This window comes from Anarrhichthys ocellatus, unplaced genomic scaffold, assembly GCF_004355925.1.
Source record: "Anarrhichthys ocellatus isolate YVR2014 unplaced genomic scaffold, GSC_Weel_1.0 scaffold60, whole genome shotgun sequence".
Taxonomy (NCBI): Eukaryota; Metazoa; Chordata; class Actinopteri; order Perciformes; family Anarhichadidae; genus Anarrhichthys; species Anarrhichthys ocellatus.
The window spans coordinates 2014576-2041690 of NW_022280090.1; the positions used below are offsets into that span (position 1 = coordinate 2014576).

General features: G+C 43.4%; 1 protein-coding gene across 3 annotated transcripts in view; it reads right to left on the reverse strand.

Moving 5' to 3' along the window:
* arhgef10la (Rho guanine nucleotide exchange factor (GEF) 10-like a) overlaps positions 1–27115 on the reverse strand; it is a 162370-nt gene that overhangs the window by 54081 nt on the left and 81174 nt on the right. For all 3 annotated transcript variants that reach the window (XM_031871749.1, XM_031871750.1, XM_031871748.1), the window contains 5 exons: positions 25649–25794; positions 24643–24806; positions 21721–21836; positions 20265–20392; positions 7928–8028 (listed from right to left, as the gene is read on the reverse strand). In XM_031871749.1, the coding sequence (XP_031727609.1) occupies positions 7928–8028; positions 20265–20392; positions 21721–21836; positions 24643–24806; positions 25649–25794 (655 nt within the window). The remainder of the gene's footprint in view (positions 1–7927; positions 8029–20264; positions 20393–21720; positions 21837–24642; positions 24807–25648; positions 25795–27115) is intronic.

Here is a 27115-nt window from a genome sequence, read left to right on the forward strand (position 1 = left end):
CCCCCCCTCCCCCCCCCCCCCCCCCCCCCCCCCCCCCCCCCCCCCCGACCACCCCCTCGACAGACACACACACACATAAACACATACGCCCACAAAAGCCTCAACAGCTCCCCTCTCTTTGCCCACACTCATTCGTCTGCTTCTGTCTCTAACGTCTCGGCAGCAATCTCTCATGATTTGACAGCCTCTTGTTCTTCTTGTGAGGGCCATCAAAGTCTGTAGCCTTAACCCTGCCTGAAAGGGCCGGGACTGCATGGCAGGAAGCAATTAATTCTGCAATGAGAAAGCTCATTAATTAGGAAATGCTTCTGGCTATTTTGCGAAGACCCTTCAGAAACAGCAGGGCCACTCGGAGCGGCATAAAAGATGCAGTGGCGCACCGGGTTATTAATGGACCCCGGGGCTTTTGGCGAAGCACCACCGTGGGGTAATTCTCACTTTCTATTTCAAGGCCGCACAACTACAACACGTGCACGCACAAAGTGACAAATGCTGTTTACCGGGAATCAGGCCTGGCTGCCATATTACATCACGTAAAGCCCGACCAAAGCCTGGCCACCAGGACAGCTTCAACATCGTGCTAAAGCACAACGATACCCAGCCTTTTCTTAAAGGCCTCTACCATCCACGGGTTGCAACATTTTATGGTAATGCTCAAGGTGCAAAGAGGCTCAGAGAAAACCTCATAGCATTAACAAGGCATTGTTGATGGGCAATTTGCTGATAGGACTTTAATACAGCATGCAGGAATGTCACTAAAAAGCCACTGATATTCACACATGTGGCACGGGGAAGTCTATTAGCAACAGCAGTGGGATGTCGCTGTGTTTCCTCTAAATGGAGGTAACAGGATAAACACTGGTGCGAAGATGGGTCTGGGGAAAATGAGTTTTGCAATGTCTAATCACTCGCTAAATCATGCATGAGAGCATTAGCTGTTTGCGGTGTCCACCATTCAGGGACATTCTGGAGCGCGGCACCCATTTCGACCTAAACAAGACCACGGTTCGGCGCGTTTGAAATGCCGACTCGACTGTAGGCCTACCTTGAGCGCGGGCGCAGGCCTGCCCGATGACGAGGAAGCCTCGATGACAGTACGCCATCCGTGAAATTAAATCAACAACTCACTGATTGTAATTACATTTGGTTAAATGGGAAGGCAAAGTGTGGGTGTAATACAATTAACATGTAATTGTCATCCTGACCAGGTTGGTGCTGATCTACTTCCCCAAGGGAGCCAATGAAATCCATCACCCCGCCCTCATCTCCACCGTTCCTTTTTAAATGAATGACTCGATGAGTACCAGCGTGTCACAGCGCTGCTGTGTGTGTGTGTGTGTGTGTGTGTGTGTGTGTGTGTGGTCGAGAGCAATTATTCACATATTCTGGTGTGTTATTGTCACTGTATTTTTTCCATTTATTTATTTATTGAACGAAATCAAAACATGACTATTCTTAATTGTAATATTGTCGAACTACACACAGAAAGACAGAGCAAAGCTTACTATAATGAAATTAAAATATGTGATTCAGGCAACTGAAAACACTGACACAGCTGAGGTATGACAGTAAAAAGTGGAAAGTTAAAATACAGTATATATACATCTGACAAGCTGCATTCAGTTCCAAACCTTTGAGAATTCATGCATATAATTTGCAAACAAAACAACTTTTCGAACCATGAATGTAACATGCCGCTCTCTTAAATTGCCGTAAGCCTGACTCTAACCTTAACTAAAGCTGTTTTAAAACAGAAGTTATGTAAGCAATACAGCATAATCACCAAATCATAAATCATAGAAACCTTGAATGACAAGACCATTGTGTGTTATCCAGAAAACAAATACTAATAATACTATACTAAATATCAATATTCTATCTTTAGCTGTTATTAATTGGAGTAAACGTTGCATTTACATTCACCCTTATCCCTGTGTATGGGGTGACTTATCCCAATGCATGCTGGGAGAAGCGCCCTCCCTGTGACCCTGTAGATCAGGGGTGGGTCACTAATAGGTGGACTGCGGTCCGGACCCAGACACCGTTGTCTCCTTTTGAGCAAACGTACCCACTCATATATATATATAACAAAAAACAATCTAAGAGCCCAATATGATCAGAACCCTAACACATTAATTCACTGCCCAACAATGATGTAAACAGAAAGAATAGAGCTGAAACAAGTGGTTTAATAACCACACATAAAGTCCCTGCTCACACATTTATCTTTTTAGAAGATGAGAAGAATATGAATATCTTGGCTTTTTCACACCTGAATGTAAAGCTGCAGGACAATTCAGTTAAATTCATTTTTCTAAAATGAATTACTTTATTTTAAGAGTCACATTTTTCAAAAGCTTTCTGTCCAGCCCTATCCAGCCCATATTGTACTTGAAATGAGAGAAGAACATATATTTATGAATAGCGTATGCATTATCTATAAATCATCCAGTTCAATGTGAAATCTGACAATAAATTATTCAATTGAACTTTCTTTATTTGATTTGAATGTCAGTTGTTGACTACATACAGACGTTTAATACAACTTCTAGGCTACTTCAATGTATACGAGACTTAATCATAAGACCAGTTAGACATTATTGTGATGTTTCTGACCTTTGCACGAGGAAATTCTCTCTGACTGGACCTCGTTTGAATTTTAATTGAACGCCCCTGCTGTAGAGGATGAGGAGCTATAAAAAATAAACGAACAGGTAGATGAACTTTGTACAGAAAGGTCATTCTTTTTAAAAACATTGAAAATGTTTTGTCACTCACACAGTTCCAAGCTGCAATCTTTGTGTTTATGACCTCTGCGCTCCCATTAGATAATCATGATGAACATTTCCATTAACCTGAGCCTGTGAGGCTATGCTAGAGAAAGGGTTGACGTTGCGTGGGCTGTCGACTACATAGGTTTATATAAGCCATGCGAGAGAAAGGTAAATGTGGAAATGCCTTGGATTGAGAGCCTTGGGGGAAAGAAATATGATAATACTATCTCTCTCCATGTTGTTGTGTGTAGGTAGGACTGCAGGGATTTTAAAGCTGCAGCCGTATAATATAGGATACGTGATATGACTTACTATTGTGCTAATTGTGAAACTACAAAACCAGCATCACTGAAGCCAGCCCATTCCCACTCCCAAATTATCAAATACCGAATCGTGGTTACCATTACACTGTTTTAACACATTTGGCAGACAGATTCATAACTCTTTTTTTGTTCTTGGTTATTGGCTGTATGTTGTGATTAATGTCCCATGTCCTCTGGTGTGTTGTGTTTGTGTTGTGCAGCAAATTGCATCAACCAAAGAATTACGTAACTCTATGTCACTCTTACTTTAACGTTACGTAACAAACATAGTTATTTTACTCATTTTACTTGAGAAACTACTTCCTACTACTTCTGGTTGAAAGATGGTCTTTATTCTGTGTCTTGGGCTTGACTTACAGAAATCATCGAAGGCTTGGTTCAGGTTGCAGGTAAATATCATTTGTTTCTCAAATCGGGTCTTTAAGACGGACTCTCAGCACTGTTTTTGATCAGATCGGATTTTGTGTGTCCAGAAATCAACAACCTATCTGCATGAGTGGCCTTGACAACGGTGTTGGCGTCAGTAACTATAGCTACACTGTTGACGCTGCTTTCCAACGGGGAAGCATTTGCCATCGAAACAATGGCTCTGTCGAGTCGCAGTGTAGAACTCCTTTTCACCGGACAAACTCAAACCGGAGTGGAAGAGATTTGGTAACACTTTATAATACATGTATTATATATACAGTACATGCACTATATTCATAGTGTATATAACTACACACTGTGAAGCATTAGTTAATATATATATACGTATATATATATATATATAAAATGTATAAGTATATGTAAACACTTAATTAATCATTTATAAAGCATTTTTCCTACATTAATAATTCATTAGTATGCAGTTCATAACAGTTATAAATGTTTTTTCTTCATTAATAAGCTCGTCTATTATGTGTTTCATTATTGTGTTTTCATACTTTATAAATGATGGATTCCCCATTTGTAAATGAAATATTATATATTTTACAAACCAATTATTAAGGAGGTGTAGATGATTAATAAGATCATTTATAAAGTGTTAGTAAATGATTAAGAACGTATTTACATTGAATAATTAAATAAGTAAATGTAAACTAATATGCAAAGCTCCTAGTTAGCTCCAGTCGTATATTTACAAATGTTTTACATCCAGCCATGTTCTCCTGAAGGAGAATGTCTTTGTTTGTTTGTTTCTTACATGAATGAATGGCTGAGAGGTTTGTATTTAACAGTATATTGTTTGCATCTTGCAATAAATATTGATATGTTCTTGATCACTTTGTGTTGTGTCTGTTTGCCTTTTCTGTTGAAAAACTGTGCTTTGAGGCACTGCTGGCCTTTAAATGTCATTTATAAATGCTTTGTAAGGCATAGATAGTCCTCACTTTAGATGAGGTCACGCAAAACACTTCACTAACGACTAGTAACTACCTTAATTAGTCATGAATTAACCATGAATTGCAGTATTAATACGCGTTTATAAAGCATATATCAACATAGTCCCTAACCATTAGTGCATATCTAAATCATATCTATAAATGTATGAATAATATACATCTAAATGCGTTCATTAATCATCTACAACTCCTTAATAATTGGTTTGTAATATATATAATGCTTTATAAAGGATGAATTGAGTGTTTACTCATACTTAACTAATGCTTCAAAGATTTTGTTTCTGTCCACAGACTGTAGTTCTCCCACATGCTGTTCTCCATAGCGCTCTGCTAGGAGCAGCAGGGATTCGGCTCAGCACTTCCACACATTCAAATCCGATTTGTAGCCATCAGAGTGGCCGGACTGCGACGTATCTGTAGAGATCTCATCAGAATGGCATTTCAAAACACCATTAAATGTGGTTTGGATCCAATGTTTTTTTATTGTCCAGACTTTCTACAATCAATCTGGATACAATGTGGAAGGACTAACAGTTGGATGTCTTGACAAGGAGTGACCCAGGAAAGGTGATTTTAAACGGAAATGAGTAAATGGGTTTTGACAAGGTCCGGAGTTAACGGTCCTGCTATCGGTAGTTTAGTAGTTACGGAGTGAAATCTCCTCATCTCAAACCTCTCTCTCTCTCTTTCCTGTCTTTGTTGTGCTTTATTATTACACACACCGTCACCGGCTCAGTACAGCGTGAGACAGCAAAAGTGCGGCTACATTTTACTCCAGTAGATGCTGAGAACTCTCGTTGTCACAAATGCAATAAAACCCTCACAAGTGAGGAAGGGAACACCAGCAGTCTATCACAACATTTGGCGAACAAGCAGAACATCAATCTGCAGAAATGCACAGTTTTCCACTGTTTGGCGAGCAGCCGTCCATCCTCGTCCACTGCAGGTAACGTTAGCGTTTAGGTTCATGTATGAATATCACTTAGCTAATTGTTTAGCTGCACATGTATTCTAAAGATTTAGGATCTTCTTATATTGCTGCTCAGGAAAGACCTTTTTGTTTACATACAAGAATATTAAAGCAATGTTGACTATTTTCTTAATAAACTGTCTTTTCTTTCTCAAAAAGAACCGATGAGAGTATCGATAAGTGTATTAGTATCGATACTATCCTACGATACCTATCCCTAGTCTTGACTGCAGAGGGGGTTAATGCGCCCCGTCCTTTCATTTTACAGCCACTTGAATCCTCGCATCTCAAAGCTTCTTCTCCTTACACTTAGCTGCTTGTCATTCTGGTGATGGAGGAATCAAAGCTTTCCCTGTTGTTTCTCTCAGGGTAACTTGCCCTGGTTAGCAGTATTGGCCAGAGGCCTAAAACCTTTCAACCTTTTCTTGTGTCATTTTCCCCCGATCAGTCGAGTGATCTGAAGCTTACGGAAGTCAAAGAAAGGCAAAGATTTTGTGTTTATCTTAACACACAGGAGTACAGTGTCTGGGACAAGCACTCGAGGCTACACGACTGTAGGATAGCAAATCAGACAAAGACAGATTTGTGCTGACAGTTGTCCCATTATAGACTCAATCAATATGAGAGTGAAAACAACGTGCAATGTTTACATTTTGATAGCATTATATCCCTTGTCTTCAGGGTCTTTTCTCCAGGTGTAAGATCAATAAATGTTTATTTGGTGTTTTCTTGCAGAGTAAATGCCAAATAATTCTGATTATTTCAGCATTTCGAGCGAAAGGAGTTAGAACGGCATACTTTCAATCCTCCTCAATGTTCTCTGTAAACAGTATTGCAGCGTGGAGCTCCTCGTCCGTACGACAGCATGTGGATAACCTGCATGATTTGGTTTTGAATGCATCACCTATTGTCTACACAGCAGCCATAGGGGAGGAGAGCTGCATGCTATATAACTATGCCACTGTCCTCATCAGTACGCCTGCTGTGTTGCTGATAAAGGTGCGAGCTCCGAGGAAAGATGTGGGAATGCTGCGCATCACTGCAGCCACAGCATCCTCTGTGCTCGGCCTGATGTTTTTGATGCCACTCTAACACAGACCATATACAGTACAGCGAGCTCTACTGGAGTCTACAGATGTAGTGTGTGCTTCATGCACACTGTGGAGGTACAGTAGGCCAGCAGTAGAGGGAAGGAATCCAGTGTTGTGTGTTCTTTTTTCTTTTAGAGGATGGCGAATCTCACAATTCAGGTGAGGCGAGGTCTCAGGACAAAGTTTGCAAAGCAAAAAACACTTCAGGCTCCTTCTTGACCTTCGTCCAATTTTTCGGCTACTGAAAACAAATATAACTCTGGCCACTCATCTAGATGAGACATTTACCTCAGTGTCCTTTAATCCACCCCCAATAACCTCCTCTGGAACCTTGAATGTTTCTGACGCTCACAGCAAAGGCCTCTGGGAACTAAGAGGCCACAATAATCAGATTGGAGCTACACTCCAGCGCAGTGTTGAGAGACGTACCGCATGCACAACAAACCCAGAATAGAGTGTGTTTGACAAGGAAGAGCGCTCAAGGCGATGTAGGGAGTAGGAAAGGATGGGGAGGAGAGGACTGGAGTGGTGAGTGGGTTGAATATGCGTGCCATCATGGACAAATAAGCAGATTAATGTCCTCGGTATTCGCCACCGGATGACAGCACGCATTGATGAAGCCCCAGAGAGGAAGACCTCCTCTGACTACAGCGTGGTCAGACTGCATAGTGGGCGACGGTCTGGGCAGAGCAAGGCGAGGGTTGGAGGAAATAGGAAATAGGTTAGGAAGACAAAAAAAAAAAAGAACTGTGCTGCTCCCTGCTGGGCAGCATCTGGGCAGTCTTTTCCTGCATCAATGTTGACCACTGATTCTCCACAATCAATGAGATGTATCCAACATTTGAAGGGGGAGACTCAACATTAGAAAGGACTGGTGGTACAGAATTTAAAAGGAGTTTTAACGCTAGTAGCCAACCCCTCCTGAATAAACATTCATTCATTTATAAATGTAACATTGTTTAAAAAGTTTGCCTCTTTCCACAGCACATAAACTTCAGATGACCCAGTTGAGTCTCGGTTTTTCACTGATTATATAAGTTGTAATTCCAGTTGTGCACTTAGCCAATGGTGAGTGAACCAAACACTGATGATGTGTCTGAGCCTCTGACTTAAAGCATTGTTATTACATTTCATTGCATTACATCATCCTGTTTAAATAGAAATGGCATCGTAATCCTTTCTGTGTGTGTACACCCGTGTGTGTGTGGGGTGTGTTTTACCTGTCTTGTGAGGACATAAATCTGTTCATACAGTCCCATTGTGGGGACTCGCTTTCCTTTTGGGGACGAAATGCACATCCCCATAATGTAAATCATTACATTTGAATCATGAAAACATGACTGTGTGTGTGTGTGTGCGTGTGCGTGTGTGTGTGTGTTCTTACGTTGTGCGATCTTGGCCAAGTGCAGACGGTTGACCCAGGAGATCTTGCTAAGGGGGCTGGGAGTGTTGAGGACCACCATGAAGCTGACAGGACGCCCTGACCTGCACAGAAACACACAGATGTATTGATATTGAACGTTTTGTCACAAAATCTTCACCAAGTAACACTGAGCATAAAGATTATTACCGGTTAAGTCTCTATTTTTCATTTTTATTTCATAACTTTATCAGGTCAGACAGTCTCTATTGTTGAGGCCCAGGAGGGACCCTGGTATTTATTGGTATTTGACACCAATACAGAGGGGCTGCATGTTACTGTGATGACAGTGAAGCAAATGAAATACATCGTCAATAAACATTTTGCAAATATGTTCAGTATCAAGATTTTTGCAAGTTACTTGACACATTAACCATCATTTCATCAAAGAAGAAGAGAAAATCCCAACTTCCCAGACAAATAGTGACACATTCCAGTCCCAAAGTATCGTTAAAGTGGCAACGTCAAAGATTTTCATATAAATAAATTATTGCCTCACTTATCAAAACCACAAGCCCCAAGTATTCTGGGACCTGTAGTATTAAACCATATTTTTTAATTCCACGTGTAAATAAGGCGTCGCCAGATCAACCAGGATGGAAATCACTGCCAATGTGACTTTAAATTTCAACCTAAAGCTCACAAAATGCTGAAATGAGGATAGCACAACTTTCCAATCCCCTCTTGATTCCTCCTGAACAGCAGGATATAATTGGCAATGGTGTTTGACTTCATAACAGAGCAGGAAGGTGACGGATTTTGATATAAAATGGGTGAAAGTGCATGTTTGGCATATCCTGTAGATGTGCTATATCACGACAGAAAGCGGAAAATTGTAGTCAGAGAAACAGGGCACCAAGAAGGAAAAGAAATGTTTCATTTCATGGGACTGTAAGTCTTGTATTTTCTGTCAGAAGACCTGCTTTCCTGCTTGTAGTTTCACAGAAGTTCAGTCCAGTAATCGTCATTCGAGGTAACGACGACCACACAGCCTGGTCACAGAAAATCGCTTCTAGGTGGGATCCGACGCTTAAAATGTCACTTACGTGTGGGCCCAGCTGGAATCAGGCACGACTAGTACATGCTGTGGTTAGTGAAGGGTGGAGATGTGTGTGTGTGTGTGTGTGTGTGTGTGTGTGTGTGTGTGTGTGTGTGTGTGTGTGTGTGTGTGTGTGCGTGTCTTCATGTTGTGTTAATATTCAGTTCACCGTTATTATGTCAATCTGAAAGAGAGAGATGTCACTTCCTGCCACAACAAAGGTTAGCATAGGATGTAGTTGTACCATATGCTGATTACCTATTTCATTATCTACTTCATTTTCCTATATGATATTGTTATTCACTGTATTTCTCTTCTTCTTGTATTATTATTATTGTTTTGATTATTATAATTAGTGTTATTAAAATCATCATATTTGTCATCTGTATTATCTTTACTAAATATATTTTTTGTCAATTGCATTCAATGTATGTAATGGCAATTGTGTTTTGGCCATTAAGGTCAGTTGAATTGAATTTTGAGAGAGAGAGAGAGAGAGAGAGAGAGAGAGAGAGAGAGAGAGAGAGAGAGAGAGAGGGGTGATATAATGACGGATATAAGCCATCATTAAAAAACATCTTTTTTAATTTCAACGCTGGTTAGACGGATCAAGCAGATGCTTATGTTTGTGGAATCTGTATATTGGATGAACTGTACTTGAGCATGTTTACATTGATGCAGAGCATCACAAGTCCATCTGAAGTGAACATCCTTTACACGGCGTGGAACAGTTTTTCTTGGCCTTTCTTGAAAATCTCAAAACTCTTTCACCCGGTTCAACAAAGGAGAAAAGGGCATGACCAAACATACAAATTGACAGAGGAGAAAAGGATTATGCTGCAGGAGTGGAGTGAAACGTGTCTATGAACCTTTTCTGTCTTGAAACTGGGTCGGCGGTGGAAACCACGGTAAAAGCCATGAATGCAAGTCGACTGCACCTGCCATTGCAAAAGCGCAAGCTACAAACTTTTCAGAGGCACCTTCAAAGCCTGCAGGGGTCGAGCGTTTGATGTTGAAAACAGACTTTTGGTGGAACAGTCCTTTAACCTCAAAATACACCAAACTCTGGGAAAGTAAAACACTAAGTGATTGCTGCTCATGAATTAATGACTGCGTTGAAGAGTTTAATAAATGAAACCAGAATCATTAACTAAAAGGTAAAGAGACAGATGTTCTGTCTTTATGCACAACTGACTAATTTATGCAAATATATTTGCTATGAACGTTGAAAAATATTCTGTCTTCCTCTACCGTGTAATGCATGTGAACATAGTTTGCTCAAGGCCTGGTAACATGTGAGATCACACATCTGTATAGTGGAATTTGCATTTTGCCTCGGCCCCTGTATGGGAATTTAGGTGATTTTGACAAGTGGTAAATATGTTGCCAGTGTCAACATTTCCTTAAAGGGGTGAGCAACTGCAGATTTCTTTGTGGTTCAAATGCAGAATTCAAGAACAGACTATTTGCCAATGTCACATCTGAAAAATAAAAAATTAAGAAATCTGACTTGTTTCTCACAGTGATGCAAAACTACTTATATTGAACTGATCCAGAAAATGGACGTGTGTCCGAAACTGAGAATTTTCAATTTGAGGTGATACATTTTAAACAGGTTATTATTCAAGATATAGTTTGGTTTCTGCCAATTGGTTTCTTACATGAAATGTGTTATATTAAAAGGTGCGATATGTAGGATCTGGCCAGAACTTGAGTTCAAACCATCAGTGCTGCCCTGTCTTGTGTTGCCACTTGTTCCTTGAGAGGCAATAGTGAGTCACAGTATAGCGTCCAGTCTGCCTTCAGTTTAGAGAAGAAAGAAGCAGAGCTGCCGAAGAGGATGTCAATAATACAGCCATGGTCCGTGTGGCTTTTGATTGTTTGTTTATTGGATTGAATCCAAAGTGGAAGGAACAAGAAAATTGCTCTCCAAAAATGTAACCCTTATCTCGTCCTCCCCACCACCGGGAGACCATGCGGCAGCTCTGAGAAACATAGCTACGCCCAGTTGGCAGTAGTTTAAATTCAGCCAGTGCAAACCCCAGCAAAGAGGGTCTGATCCCAGGACACCGACCCGACTACCCACCAGAGAAGCACACTTTCTATTGCTGCCATTACACGGGGTTAGACCCAGCGCTCCACCAGCCAGCTGTGACTCCAGGCTCTGAGGTTTGTGCTGGCTGAATACAAGTTGCTGCAGCCGCTGACCGGGAGTCCGTCTCCCAGAGCTGCAGAGCTGTGGGGTGGTCTCCTTGCCTGCGGGGAGGACAAGTGTGATGGAGGTGCGGATCGGACCGTACGACCCCGGAGTTGTTGGTATTTTCATCTTCGAACTTCAACCTTTTAATAGTGTGTTTTTTCAGTTCATTAAAGTTGATCGTGACATTTTTGGTCGCCTATAAAATGCCTTATTCAGCGTTAGGGTGTACTTAGCTTCACTGTCTCGTTTCACCTCCGGTTGCAAAAAGGCACCTGCCAAAAACCAAGGCGGGCCGAGCCGCACAGCACTATTCCAGCCTGAGAGCAACAGGCCGGGGAAAGGCCACGGGTGTATCAAGAGAAAGGCAGTGGGAGCAAGGGATCAGACAAACCTTAACATTTTTCTTTTTACATTTCTTTCAACATTAAATATCAACATTTTCCAAAATCGCCGACTGCACCTTTAAGACACACATGTAGCGACAGAACTGGCTGTTCACTTAAGGACTGTGCGTTAGGTATTAAACAGTATTAAGCCAGCGCAAAGATGATTATTCTTTTCATATTTCTCAGCATAGACCTAATGCGAGTCAGGATCAGATTTTAAGCTGCTGATTTTTGTCACAAAGTTTTGTGACCACAAGAACAGCGTCTGTGATGTCATCTCCTGGTTGACGCTGGTCTTTTTTCATGTGATCTTTTGAGTTCTGTTTGAGTGACAGGGAGAGGAGGTTCTGTAACTTGCCCTTTCGGAGAAAATGGAAGTTATTTCATAATCATAGTTTTATGATGAACATAAAATTGAATTCCACTTTTCCATGGAAGAGACTGTACAGAACTTATTTGTCAGTGCTGTCAATTGTAGTTATTATTATTATTATCATAAGATAGAAAAACAGGAAAAGGAAGGTCCGACTTTTCGAAACTTTGTCTCAGGAAATTGCCATTTGGTGCATCTCTAATAAAAACATGTTATGAAACACAAAGGGTATGATGTTGTGAGACCAAGAGGTTATTTCATAGCCGCACTGACAAACCAGCTCCCGTCAAGTTTCTCTTTTTAAGGTCACTCAACCTGAACACCACCTATAGCGTTCCAAAAATGGAAATGACCAATGAATAACCAATGGTATGTCTTATGAGTGATTTAAGGGGGTTCATCAGTCCACACCGAAATGGGCCCCGCAATGCAAAGTCTCACCCAGAGAAAAGTGTTTTCAAGAGGATTTTTCTTTTTGTAAGCTGAAGTGAGAGCCATGACTTAAATCCAACAAACGATGGCTAATAAACACAGGATGGACTTTATACATGCAGAGGTTGTGTTCCATACAAACTCATCTCCCAACTGTAAAATGCACACCTTAACACTAAGCTCTCTTAAGCAACTATTTAGTGAAATGTATGTCAGCCTGTTAGACTACCAGCCATGCCTTCTGTGTTTAAATATGTCTCTCTCCTGTCAACTAAAATAAAGTAACTTCTTTATGCTGAGCCGGCCAAAGTCAGACTGGCAGCCTCGGCCCTGAGTTAGCAATGACTCAGCTGGGATGAGTCCATTGACAGGGCCACTCTGTTGTCTGGATTGATCAGACTTTAATGGAAATACAAGTACAAGTGTCTGGCCAAGGATGAGGCGCCGTCTTTTTTAAGCACTCAGAAGCTTTCCAAAATAACAGCATGTCTCCTGTGCAACTATTCCACAGTGACTCTCTGAGGCGATGAAAGCAAGAGGGAGGAGAGTGCAAGAGAGCGCGTGAGAAGGTGTGTGTGTGTGTGGGGGGGGGGGGGGGCTGCGGTCTCGGGCACACATAAGGAAGACAATTTCACATTCAGGCATCATTAGAAGGTAATTGAGGGGAGAACAGTGCGTAGCCTGAAATTCTGCTCCTGTCATACCCGCTGCTGCCCGCTTCGAATTCATTTTCATTTCATAAAGGGTAGAAGAAAAACGGTAGAGAGACACACACTCACACACACACATGCAGGGAGAAACAGAGAGGGAGGGAATGCAGTCGGGAACAGAATGAAGTAAGTAAGATCTCAAACTTCCTTGACATGTTGAAAAAGTGGAGCTTTCACAAAGAGGTGTAATTCATACCATTCACTGCTTAAATATAGCAGGGGTAATTTGCCAAAGACAGAAGGGGAGACGGGGTGTGACGAGAATACAACTCCTCACTTGGTTGGAATCCTTAGGCAGCGCTTCATGCCCACACAAACCTCACACCTGCTAAACTGAGCGCGCGCTCTCCGATCCCTCCCTCCTGCCCGCTGATTGACAGCCGCAGTGCAGGTGCGGTGCACTGCCAGAATAGAGAACTAGGCTCGGGCGCGCTGTCAGAGGAGAGCTGAGGAGGGTCGAAAAAGAAAAGAGGGAGGGGAGAGGGCATAACGGGAGGGGGGGCGAGGGAGCGACGCGAGGAGCCAGCCCAGCTGATTTATGGGAGCAGGTCAGTGCCGGAGCGCACGTGTGACACTAATGCACAAGGACGAGACAGATGCAGGAGTGAGTGCTGAGTGGCAGCCTGTCATGCACCCATCCTTCAGTTGAACTCCACCCTCCAGGGAAACAAACAGTCGGAGAGAAAGGCACGCGCTCTGTAAATAGTGAGATGAGCCAAAGGAAGCGGCTCAGCGTGCGGAGTTCGTTGATCTAATTCTCAACGGACTTGACAATCGGCCACGGACAAATAGTACAAGAGAGATGTGGGCTTAAAGTGGGTTCAGACTCTATGTGGTCTATAGAGGTGACAGGGTTGTGTGCAAAATCGTAAGGTGGATACAAACTGTATAAAGGCAGTACAAAATGAAGCTGAGTCTGTGCAGTCAGTACATTGGCTATTTGTAACGTGTGAATAAAGTGAGGTAAAAATGGACGCAGACTCAGAACCCAAGTTTAGACTGCAATGCCTTGAGGAGTTGTGCTGTTACACACACACACTTCAACACACTTTTCCTGTTTATGATGCAAGATAATGAACGCGTATTTAATCTGCTTTGACTTTTTATACCGTTGATTATAAGTTAATACCTGGCTGTCACTTATAGCATACACGTCTCTACTGAACCATAGAATTAAACCAAAAGCTGTATAAATATGTGCTAAACAAGGTTGTTAAGTTGAAGTCCGTTGTCAGTGTTTAGTGGAGAGTTTATTCTGAAGTTAGCGACCGCAGGGTGGTGACCTGGTGTTGATGTAGGAAAGAAAAGTTACAACAGCAACTCACATTAATTCAGTTCTAATACTTTTTTCAATTGAGCAGATATAGCAGAGTAGGCTAAATGTTACCGCCGAACATCTACTTGAGGTGTGGATATGCAGTATAGAGGGGCATTACTGTATTTGGACAGCTTCGTGTGGCATCAAGTGACGGCATTACGACAGCAGGAAGATTCAGGTTTGTGTTCGGAGCCTATTTTCTCCACTCCCAATATACAGTTTCCTTGAGTGGTGTGTCTGCTGAGAGGAAGGCGCACATTTGTCTCGCTCATCTGTTCAGCATTTATATGAGCCTTGTGAAATGCTTGTTTAGTCTTTCTGCTCACACAGTTTTTGTGTAGGAGGACTTTACTTTCCTTACCTGGCCGACCCTTTTAGAAGGAGTGTGTTTCCGCTTTATATGTCTTTGTGGGTAATTTTCCTTCTGTAACGTATGCCAGTTCCAAAGAAGTAAATGGCATTTGTTTCTCTACTTCACTAACAATATTCATGTTTTGCTTAAAGTCATGGATAAATTGTGTGGAGAGGAACCAAAGTGATGAATCTCATTACATTTTTTTTCCTTTGAAATATAGATTAGAAAGTAAAAGGATATCTGTACCACACAAAAATACATACATCATTGGAAGCCATCCATATTAAATCTAACAATAAGTGAAGATTAGATAAAATAACGAGCTCAGGAGCACCTTTCCCACTTTGTTTTCCACTACAGTTGACCAGAGAAAATGTACCATAGGTGTCCTTCAGCTCCAGCCCCGCTGCACCTGATAACTGGCTAAAAGTAGAAGACTGGTGGCTATTCTTGGTCGCCACCAGGTGCGAATATGTCTGCATGTATGAATGTGAAGAAAAGAAAAAAACAGCAAGCAGTGCCTGGAGAAATAAGGCTGAAAACAGTGGAGTGCAGGTCGGGGAGGGTTGCAGTGCTATTCACTTACCATTACACACTAAAGATCAAGGATGTGACGGATGTTATAGGAACACTGCCGTCATGTGAAGTATATTTTGACGTCTTATTTAGAGTTCGATGAGAAGAGACTTTTCAACTCTGTGAGATCAGTCTGGGTGTGTGGTCAATGTGCTGAATTGTGGCCGGATTATTACAGAGATAATCAGCGGTAGTGTCTGTGTACTCTAGATATTAAATGTTCATCTGCAATTTCTTGTAGTGGTCCCAGTAATATTTGTCCTTAAAGTGTCCTGAAGTAGCGGAACACACAGCGAAATGATTTCCCTGCTTCAGCTTCCAGACTGTCGTGGGGACTTTATTTTGCCTCTATGGCCAAAGTTGATGCTCACTTTGGGGCTAAGCCTCCTTCACAGCGGTAGGGAAGCAAAATACGTCAACGTTATTTGGGTCTCGAGGAGCTGCAGTGGTTATTAATGGATGAACCGAAAACTACACCGTAGGCTACATTAACTGCCACTAGACAACTTTACTGTTTAACTTTCTCTTCACAATATTTAGAGCATTAATATAGCAGCAAACAACTATGTATTGTGTAAAGATATAGTGGAGCAATGTCGATCACTATCCCTCTGTGCTTTCCCTCAAAGGAGTTACGTTACTCCTATGAAATATGCATCAAACTGTGTCAAGACCCTACAAGTATAGGACTGAAACACCCTGTTATAAACACATAGAGCGGTAAATAGGAAATTATACTGGGAAAAAAAAGATCAGTGAAAATTTAAATATTTTAGAGCTCCCCTTAAATGTATCAAATGAGGCTTTCTGGGTCGAGCTCTGTGGGGAGAGTAACAACCGCGTATGATTTGAGGAAGTGAATAAGATGGTTGATGGCTGAGGCAAAGACCTTTCTGTTCATTCTGAAAGAATTCATTTTGTAACTTAATAATCACTCACCCACTTATTGACTCACTCAGTGACAGACTTCTGCGTTGATAGGGCTGGCACCCGCTTTGCTACAGTTCAGCAAAATAGAGTATCCAGAGTCAGAGCTGTGAACAACTCAAATACAATTCCACACACCCCCATTGTATTGAGGTGGAAGCAAAATATAGAGCAGTTGACATCTCAATCTCTGGACAAATAAAACCAAAATCTGGAATGCTCTCTATCTTTTTTTGTTTTTGGCAAACCACCCCAGTAAGTGGGATTCTGTCATTCGCCTATCAACAACCTCCCATTTCTTCATGCAGTACACATGGAACAATCAGAGAAACCCCCTCTGATGTCCAGATACTGAAATATGTTCATATGGACTCATCTTTAGCATATCTGTTTGGGTAAGACTCTCAGCCAGATGGAGTCCAAATCCGTCACGCTATGACTGAGAATGTAAGGTCTGCCATTGGCCTTGAAGGTAGCCTGCACAGTCTCCATAAAGGGGCCCATGAAAAAAATAAAAGCGGCTGCAGGCTTACAATACTGCTCCTATGTGTCTGTGCCTGTGGTCGCTCCAGCAGACGCAGTAAAAAGAGGATGTTAATGAACTGCTGTCACACGTAGGCTGGTGCCTTTGAGGCAGCAGTCAGGATTCTCTCCACGTACTCGGTCTGTTTGCAGTGTGGAGGCTGTGATGTGCTGCCTGACTGCAGAGAGTCGCTTGCAGCCAGACATGAGGGGACCAACTCGGTACAGGGGGTCCCTGCTGCGGTCCCACTCTCTCACCAGCAGAGCAGAAGCTCGGCTCTGTGCGCAAATATGTGCGTGTAGGTGTGTGTGTGTGTGTGTGTGTGTGCTTCTTTGTCTGAGATGCACGCTGGCGTGTTTCGCAGGTGCATCTGCCAGCAGGAGGGACATGTATATAAATATAGCATACATTTACAGGCTCCAGAAGCACTCTTGTGCCCCGTAGATTGTTTCTCAGATTAGTAACAAAACGGATAAGGATAACGAGGGAAAACCAACGTATGTGTGTGTGCGATTGTGTGGGTGTGTTTGTAAGAGAGACAGAGCCGGTCTGCCCGCTGATCTCCCCTGCAATCTGCTACTGCTGCACCCTGGGTAGTGTCAGGATGGCTTGGGCACCCGCTGTGCCACCTGTCACCCTCAGCCCCTGCGGCTCACTGCCGGTCCAGCCACCCGACTCCAAGGCCCAGCCTCAATTAGATTGCTATTGCACAACCAAGATTGGTTCTTTTTCCCAACAGAAGATGTCTCTCTTTCAGATGACATTGTTAGCTTTTACCTCTCCACAACAAAACAACTCTGTGGCCATCTCCAGGTCCAGCACAGGTCTTGCTCTACATTATTTAAGATTTAAATGCAAATCTGCGACTTGGACATATGTAGGGGTGGGAAATCTCCTTGTCGGTGCAGTTGCTGATGACATTATCTCATGAACTCAGCAAATAGGGTACCCCTTGAAGGGGAATTCGGGGTCTCTCTTGTAAGCTTGACATCTGGCTCCACCAAACATCTGAGTAAGCATATTGGCCCTGCAGGCCTGGTGTGACAGCCGACAAGGAAGCTGGGAGATGTGGGAGAAGTGATCTGCACAGCTCCGCAGCTCAAGCTGTCACTTTGGCTTGGCTTGGCACAGTTTGATTCTCCCTGGCTCTGAAGCATTAGGCCCACTCTTCTGACTGCCGCTGCCCTGCCGGCACCAAGCCAATTCTTTCGTGGGGGAGGTCGATCATCACTTTCATTCTTTCTTTCTTCCTCTCCTTCTCCTGCTTAGTCTCTCTCAGCAGGGCTCTGGCTCCTCTATCGCAATCTTCCCTTTTTAGTCCTCCCCTGCCTCTTTCTTATCCTTTCCCCACCAGAAGCCACGAAATGGGATCCATTATAATCTGCCATTATTTGCTATTCCCAGTTCCTGTGCAGTACTCTAAGCTACTCATATGCTCTCTCCTTGCCATCTTTGTTCTTCTCTAAGTAGGCATTCATTCATTCAGTAGTCACTCCACCCACCAGGATCCACATTGGCATGTTATCGCAACCACTTTTAGATCCTTACTGGGACAAGGAAACTTGCAGTGGATTGGATGGATATATGCTCAGCTGTTTGGACTCATGAGGTAAAACATTGCCAGTGTACATACAAACTAAAGTGTAGAAGTTATTCACTTACAGTTTACTTTTCCTTCTTAACTCTTATAGAAATCTAATCTTAAAAACAAAGTGTTAAACGTCTAGATACCACACAACCAGGAGCTGAATTACAGCTTTTATTGGTTTGCCAAGTGCAGAACATTTGGCTTTTCAGCACAGCCACTGTAAACATAAAATAATATGGCTCTTTGTTGAGCAATTCATAAAAGTTCTGCACTAGGGTCCAATATTAGGTAAAGGCTAGTCCTATGTCCACAGCGCTGAGTCAGCGCAAAAGAAAGGTCTGGCTCCACATATTATCATTCTGTAAAAGGGGAAAGAAAATGCTCTGCCTTGTTTGTATTTCTTTAAACCAATCCCTATTGTTTGGGTGTTGCTAAGCCCAGGATGCGGTGAAGGTGCCTGGGTGTGTTAAAAATGAACCGTCTAACCGAAAAATATGAATTTTGAACGATTCATTTCATAAGTTAAACTAAAAATGTAAAAGAGCAGAGCAAAACCAAGAGAAGAGCAGCTTGTCACTTAATAGCTGGTCCAGCTTAAAGGTCAGGCCACCTTAAGTGAGCCTGGGCCATTGTTGTTGCTAGCTTTATGCTAACCCCATTCACTTTAGTCAGCAGGCTAGCAAGACAAAGGAACTTGTCTTGGGTCTAGCGGTGGAAGCATTTATTCACTGACATAAAATGTACACACACTGCACCGCTACGTTCCCAGCTGTTAACGTTACTGCTAACTTACTCATCACACACACACGCTCTCTCTCTCGACCGAACACTCGCTAATGTTATACCGGACTTGCAATACTCAAATTATGGCGGACAGCTGACAACCTAGCAGCTAACTAATTGATGCGTTCGAAGCTCACTGGTGACATTTGCCTGTTCTGTGCATACACGTTAAGGCTAAGTGATCAGAATCAGCTTTATTGGCCATGTATGCGTACGCATACAAGGAATTTGACTCCGGTTTTTCGTTGCTCTCAACGTACATACACAGAAATTACAAATAAAAAAAATTAAAAAAGTGATGGATTTAACCAGTTTTTTTGGTTATCGTTGCAGCTAGGCGGCTTGTGAGCACTTCAACCAGAGCACCCAGAATGCAAGGCAGTAATCCTGTCAGTTAATGATCAATGATCGCTTTACAAGGGTTGACTATCAGTCAGACAAAAAAAATCTAAATTGGCATCCCTAACGCTGCCCTTATGTAGCACAGAGTGATGTGTGGGATAAGTGGCGGCTTATACCCACAGTTTACATCCGGTGAGCCCGACTACGTAAAAGCTGTAGCAAAAAGTGCCTCAATTAAATCCTGCAAAAGGAACATTTTGTGGAGGCTACTCATTATTCTGTATAAGTACAGAGGGAAATGAATTATTTGAGTAAGGTAATTACCCAGTCACGAAAGAATAAACTGTCCTCGCCTCTGATTTAGAAAGGTTCAGAGTGTCTTGTTGGCCAAGAGATCTTAGTATAAACATCTTACCACCATGTCCTATTTATTACCCATCCCTCTCTTTCCTCCTCCATTTTGATCCACTTTCAGATCAAAATCCTTGTTTGTATGTACATTAAAATGTTTGTCACTGGCTGTTATCTTTTGGTGGTGAACATGACGGCCTGCTTCTGCCTATGTTCGTCTGGTTATTTTATCATTAAAACCTTTTTGTGGAATCACAAATGTTGCTGTACTTCCATCTTCAGGATGGTGCCTCGGGTGTTGCTGACAATTGCCATTGTGGTCATTTATGTTCTCGCACCCAAACATACGCAGCACATCTTACTTAGAGCACATAGTATGTATGTGAGACACTACTCACTTGTCTGGCCTGCCGGGCACCTGCAGGCGTAAGCGACATTTGTTAGCACTCTGGATCTGTTCTTCTTTGATGCGGATGAGCCTCTGCAGAGCCAGACACCAGTCCTGAGCAACAGTGGTGTTAAGGTTCTTTGATTGGAAAAAATCAAACACACACACACACAATTAAAACTTGTTTCTTGGCTGTAGCGTACAGGAAGTCATCTCGCCAAGAAGTGTACAGAGCACACTGTGCAGTACATATTTATATTCTTACAGGCAAACAACCACACATCCACTCATATAAAAATTGCAATACATTAATTGACGCTACATGGTCATGGCTTTTTTTATCCCCTCAAAAGGTAACGTTAAATCAACCTGGCCTTGAGCATCCGTTTTACAGTCAAATCTAGTCCTTCAAGTCAAACAGAATCAAATCACTGTTGTGAAGCCAACGAGCTGTGCAGAAGTGTTTTGTCTGTTTGTTCGGTGGACAGTAAGATAACTGGGTGGAAAGTGAAAAATCTGTCATTTAGTGCCGGGCCAATATCGCTCCTCCTGAGGACAATGTGCTCATTATGCAGGGAGGCTAACGTGCCATCATTACCCTGAGAGGCTCTTTGGTGATTGCTGGAGTATACCTCCCTGGCTGTGGTAGAGTATGGTGCAGCTCATGTGTTAGTGGCAGACTACTGGGAAGTGTCCTGATTTGAACACCACAGGAGGGACGCTGCTGGTTCCTTTTGCAACACAGCAAATCTAACACTTCTATCTGGAATATCAGGGGGAAATCTCCTTTTCAACATTGTGGCACTGTTGATGAAGAGATAGACGGGAGCCTTCATGCTTTTAGGAATCGATGATTCAAGAAGAACATGAGGCTGCTCTGTGATCACATTCTAAACATCAAGAATCCTTTTTACAATTTCGCAATTAGCAGAAAGAGATTTCCCCACATGGTTATTCCTTGTACCATCCAGATTTGATGTCTTAGTGTACACTGAATCCGGCCATTCAAATTAGCTGTGCATACTTCAATTTTGTCTTTGCTGCCTCTGTGACTCTTTGGTCTGTCATCAGGGCTTCGGAGCTCTTGTTAAGTAGTCTGCTCCATACAGAAAACATTCCATCTTTCATATACATGTATTTTCAGTCAATATCTCCAGAAAACTAGCAATTCGTGACACTGAAAGCAATGTTTGTATAAGGGAATATCACATTTGAAGGTCAATCTGTGAGCTCTTAAAGAAAGCCTTGAGAGAGCAGGGCTGTGTTTTTGTGCTGTGTAAATGTAACAAACTGTGACTTCAGTGGCATGGCCTGCAGAGTCAGTTGGATTGAGTCAAACCATGCCTGAGATCTTTCCTTTCGGCTGACTTTGGTGCATTATAGGCTATATGTTGTATGATACACATTTCCCCATGTGAGACGGTCCAGGCAGAGTAAAGGTGTAACAGGAAGTGACATGTAGGTACCTGGTACATCCCCTGCAGAGTGCCCACGAGGAGGGTGACCTCCTCCACCACGGAAAGGTCATGCTGCAGTTCCTGCAGCTCCTGGTAGAGCCGTGGAGGGCCGAGGAACGCTTTGCCTGAGAAGTGGGCAAACAAGCAAAGCCTCAGAGTTTGTGATATCACTATTGCATTGCATATTATTTATGCAGAAGAAGAAGTACACTCAAGGTGATTGAAATTTTTAGTTTGACAGTCCAAAACCCAAGCTGGTACCAGTGAATGTTTGACAAATGACTTGATTAACAAACTGTTGACAATCAATTTGATTAACTAATCATTTAAACAATTTCAATAATGTATACACTAATCAGATATGGTGAATTGACCAACTATCTAATATTCAAGATTGAATTCTCCTCAACACTAAGAGGACACAATCACATTGCCGCTGAGAACTTGTGGGAGTGCAGAAGGAAAAGTTGCCTTTGCTGAAACTCCAGTAGCACTAATAAAAGAGGTTCGATGTGCAGATGGATCGATCTTCATCATTTGTTGAACTACAGAGAATGCATTTATGAGTAAAAAAAAATAAAAATCAGATGGAGAAACTGTTATTCGGAGCTATGATGCCCTTTTGCTGGCCAAAAGCAATGCAGGTGTCTCATTAGATGCAAAATTCAGCATCGATTTGAGGCCGGCTGCCTTCAAACTCTCTCTCTCTCTCTCTCTCTCTCTCTCTCTCTCTCTCTCTCTCTCTCTCTCTCTCTCTCTCTCTCTCTGCTGCTGCCGCGAATCGATAGCTGTGTCTCCTCCTGTCTGCCATCCCCCGTCCTGGCTCCCCAGCAGCAGAACTGCCTAATTAAATTCTGCAGGTAGATTTTGCTCCTGAGCTGTCCTGCACTGTCACCGCTGCCACATAATAAAGTAGCAGAAAGAGCTGAGCCGGTAGGCGGGCTTAGCGAGGCATGCTCCTCCGAGGGGACCCGCTGTCTTTTGTCTGTCCGCGTGCATAAATGGAGTGAGAGTAAAACCATAAGAGGAAAAGGGGGTGAGAGAAGGAGAGTGGTGGGCTTGCATTGTTCATTTAAAGAGCTCTATTGTAGCTTTTGGGGTTTAATGGGATCTTCGTCATGGGCCGCCAGTGACATCTGTCAACTGTGCAAAGAAATCAATAGGTGAGACATCTGAATACAAAAGGGTATGCTGCAAGCCGCGAGAACAATGTCTTCCTGTCCTCTGCAAAGGGAATGCCTGGACCCCTATACAGGTTCGTCGACTCCTCTGGGGCCGGCTGTTGGCTGCGGCGCGAGAGGTGAATGTGCTGAGTTGTAATCCAGCGTAATCCCGTTGGTGAGGCAGGATATGGTTTTCATACTCAGACATGGCTATTCACATCGGCCGCCAGGCACGTAGCCCACTGGTGTGCAAGGCCGGAGCCCAAAGGTTGCTCTGGAATAAGTCAGCATCTAGCACTCAGCTGCTGTGCCAATGACGCCAGCCAGTGGATTTAAAGACAATGCGGCTTTCCACAACAGCATCAAAAAACCCTTGTCTGATCTGCAGCCAAAGCCCCACTGCTACACTTCTGACAAAAAACAATTTAAAAATAAACTGCACTCCAGACAGCGGGTCAAAAGCGAAGCAGCAATAAGGGAGGTGTAATGGGGACAGAATGAAGGTAAGGCAGCGTGAGAGTAAACAACTGGCACTAAAAAAAGAGCATGAACATTGGAGGGCTTTTCCGTGCGTTGGCAAGAAGAGACATGGAAGGAGACGGTCCGACGGAGATATAGGCAGAGACGAAGGGGGAAGAGTCAGAGAGACGGGCCTGCATTTCCCCAAAGGACAGCTTTCTTCAATAAAAAAGGGCACCGGGGCCTGCAGAAGATGAAAAATGACTCCATTTTGACTCATGCTGAGGGAGCGCAGGATTTAGAGTAGACACCCCACTGAATGACATCACAGGGGATGAAACTATAAATAGATGGGACAGGCTTGTCTGAAGGAAAGTTTGGGGAATGGTCTCACGGATGTTCGGGGAGGTTTCTGCGTCGACATGATTACGGTGACTGCAGCGTGTCGAAGAAGTGAAGCGGAAAAAAAAAAAAGAATCCAGCTCCTTCTTTGGGGCATAACATTTGCAGAGTTAGACACAAGTAAAAGGAAGAGAGACAGCCACATTGAGAGCGAACCTTAACTGATCCCCAAAACCTTTGCTGCAAAGTTGTGAGTACACACACCACCTGTGCGAAAAGTGAATCATTAATCCGTAGAGAATCGGAACCGGCTCTCAAAACAGTAGCTGCTTGCTGAGAATGACACGGTCAGCTCTGAGGAAGGCGCCATTAATATTTAAGTCAGGGAACTGCAACTTTAAAAAGCCTGTACCATTACATCCTGATAAGGCTTTGTATCTCCCTTTTTCCCATGGCACATTTATCAGGGATCTCTTCAAGCTCTGTATACACCAGAGTTTACTGAGGGCTGGTGGGAGAACTAGTGTTTCAACCAGCGATTCCTATCTACTGTTACTGGCTCTCTAATTGGGCCTGGAAAGGGAGGGAATAATCTCTGCAGATTGATGACTCTACTTTTGGTGTGTTTATGGTCTATCAGAGAGTGAAATGAGACTGTGGGGATGCTGAGGCAGGGGACTCTCCAGCACCCTCATCTCTCTCCAAGATAAAACACCCTAGGCAGATTGGAACGAGTGACCGTCATCACTGTCCTCCTCACAAACACATCCTCAATCAGAGTGACAAGCAGCGCGGATGCGTCTCCAGCCCTCCGCGGGACACTTGAGAACAGAAACAGATTAGCCTTGCTGAGTCAGAGTAAGGGGCTGAGACTAAAAGTCAGTCCAAGTGATGAGATTATCTCGAGGGTGACACACGAGGGAGAGGAACGAGATAGGACCGATTCACGTTTTCTTTGGTTATTTACCTGAGGTGCAGGCTCGCTTGGCCCCGCTCTGCTGGAAGAGGGTATCTTTGCTTTGAGGGCCCTCCTGGCCCACCTCAACTACTTGCACCTGCTGTAGGGGGGCGCTCCACTTCATGGTGTACTTGGGACCGACGGGGACCAGGCTGCTGATATCCGGAGGCCCCCTGATTAGAGATGAGACCAAAAAATACAAAAATTAGGACAGAGTTTTTTAAGGGAAAACAACCTGAGAGAAATTTCCCTCTCTCCCCTCTCCGCATCCTGCTAACAGCGCTACACCCAGCGCTCCATAGCAGGTGACATGTCATGAAGAAGACTCGGGAGTGGGAATTAGAATCCGTATGATCACCCATGTTCCCTGCCAAAATTGTACCCCTGGCTGTGAGGAGGAGTTCATTGCTATTCATGTATTCCTGTAATCACGCAGACAATCAACATTGTGATCGGTTTGTCGAGATCCTGGAGGGCAGACAAAGTCAACTTCGGGACACTCGAGTTGAATGAGACATGGAGCGATAATTACTTTGAAGGCTGAACAAGAGGGCTTTAAGCAACATCTTTGACAGGGGCTTTGCGAAATATACAAAATCCCTTTTCCTGTTTACTTCGAGAGAGGGAGGGAGGGAGGGAAAGAGAGAGATGTGATCAATGTTGCTGTCGCAGAAGATGAATTGGAATGAAACCAAAAAAATGTTTTATGTCAGTAATCTAGGACTCCTGTAGCTGTAGTTAGGCATTCTACCATTTGTTTAATGCTGATAAAGCTCCTGCAACTCCAGATAGGGCTCCAAACCCCTTGCAGCTATTTCTCTTTGCAATGCAGTTTGCCAAAATATCCTTGCAAAACCTAGGGCATCACATTAGAGCGCAGTGCCACCTAATAGCTATTTCTCCTAACGGTGCAGTATAGCAGACTAACTTCATGTCAGAATTAAGCATCGCGAACACATTAGCAAAGTATTTTTGAACGGCATCTAGCTCGACATGCTCTACAAGAGGGACTTACTTGACATTTATGTTGGCACAGATGAGCACATCATCAAAGAGGAAGACCTTTCTCTCCTTCGACTTCAGGACTTGTCCCCTCTCGCCGTACACCGTCTCAATAAGCGTCTCACAAAGGACCAGTGACCCCTGCTCCGAGTTCAGTTGCTAAAAGGGACACAGCAATCAGATCAGAGGTTGGTGGAGACAGCATCACAAAGGGCCAGTCCTCCAGAGTTCGACGCCCGGAGGACACAGAAGTCGGCCTTGGAGGAAGAGATGTCTCATCAGGGATTAGCGACACATTCATGCTGCTGAAGGTTATTTAATGTACAAACGACACACACACACACACAAGGCACAAACGCATCCCTAGCGTGTTCATTCATCCAACTTAGTGACAGAGGGAATGTCCTTTTCGCTATCTCTGGCCTGCACACACGTGACGAGAGGCACCTAAAGACAAACTTTAACGGCGTAACAGGAGCGGCTTTTCTAAATAAACTAGTCCAACACATCCCTTCAGATCATTCTGTCCTTTTGTCTGCGGCGTGCTATCAACCATACCGCTACCAGTGGTGGTGAGTCAAACTGGCTTAGCTCGTGAGCACTGGGACACACAATCCTTTCCACCGCAACAAGGCAACAACACATGGCATTAAACACATTAAACAGTTTGCTGCCTGCACACCTTCACACACACACACATGCACCCACACACACACAGACACAGTGAATAAATTCCATAACAGATGCAATTTATGCTACAGCATTTTAGCACATGCTGTGCTTTCCTGTCATCCATATGTTGCACGGCAAAAGGAAATAGCAACAAAAAGCTTCTTTCTTTCTTTTTTTATCGCTTTGCTCCGGCTTCTTTTATGACTGCCTGAGTCAATATTTTTATGTATACTGCGCCAATCTAAGCCAGGCTCATCACAATTTATACTGCAAGCAGCAGCTTATGTCCAAATATGGCCCTCGCATCCTGATACTTTGGCGTTTGTGTTTTGCTCAATAGGCACACATTTTAGCGAGTAAAGAATCTCTCTCTGCTGTGTCCGTTCTACAACCTGCAGTGCAGTAACGCATGTGACCACGTTTCCACAGCAGAGGATGTCCTGTCTGCAGGCAATCTGGAGCTGCTCTTGGCCGTGGCTCAGATAGAACACAGAATGAGTCATTAGTCCGTGCAGGACTGCCGTTTGATGGCCACAAAACTGTACAACTCCCTCAAGAGTTGGGCCGCTATAAGAATACACCCTTAAAGTCTTCAAGCATCAATAGGCACAGAGGGCATTGCACGAGTGTGTGTGCATGGCAGTGCGCGTGTGGGAGTGTGTGTGAAACCCATTTTCACTCTCATTGTTATCTGTCCTATTCCGCCGACTTAGATACTTTGAGACAAAGAATGAATATTTCATTGGATGGTTATGGGGGCAATAGAGGGGACTGTTTCCTATTGGAATTCTGCAGAGTCACCGCGGCA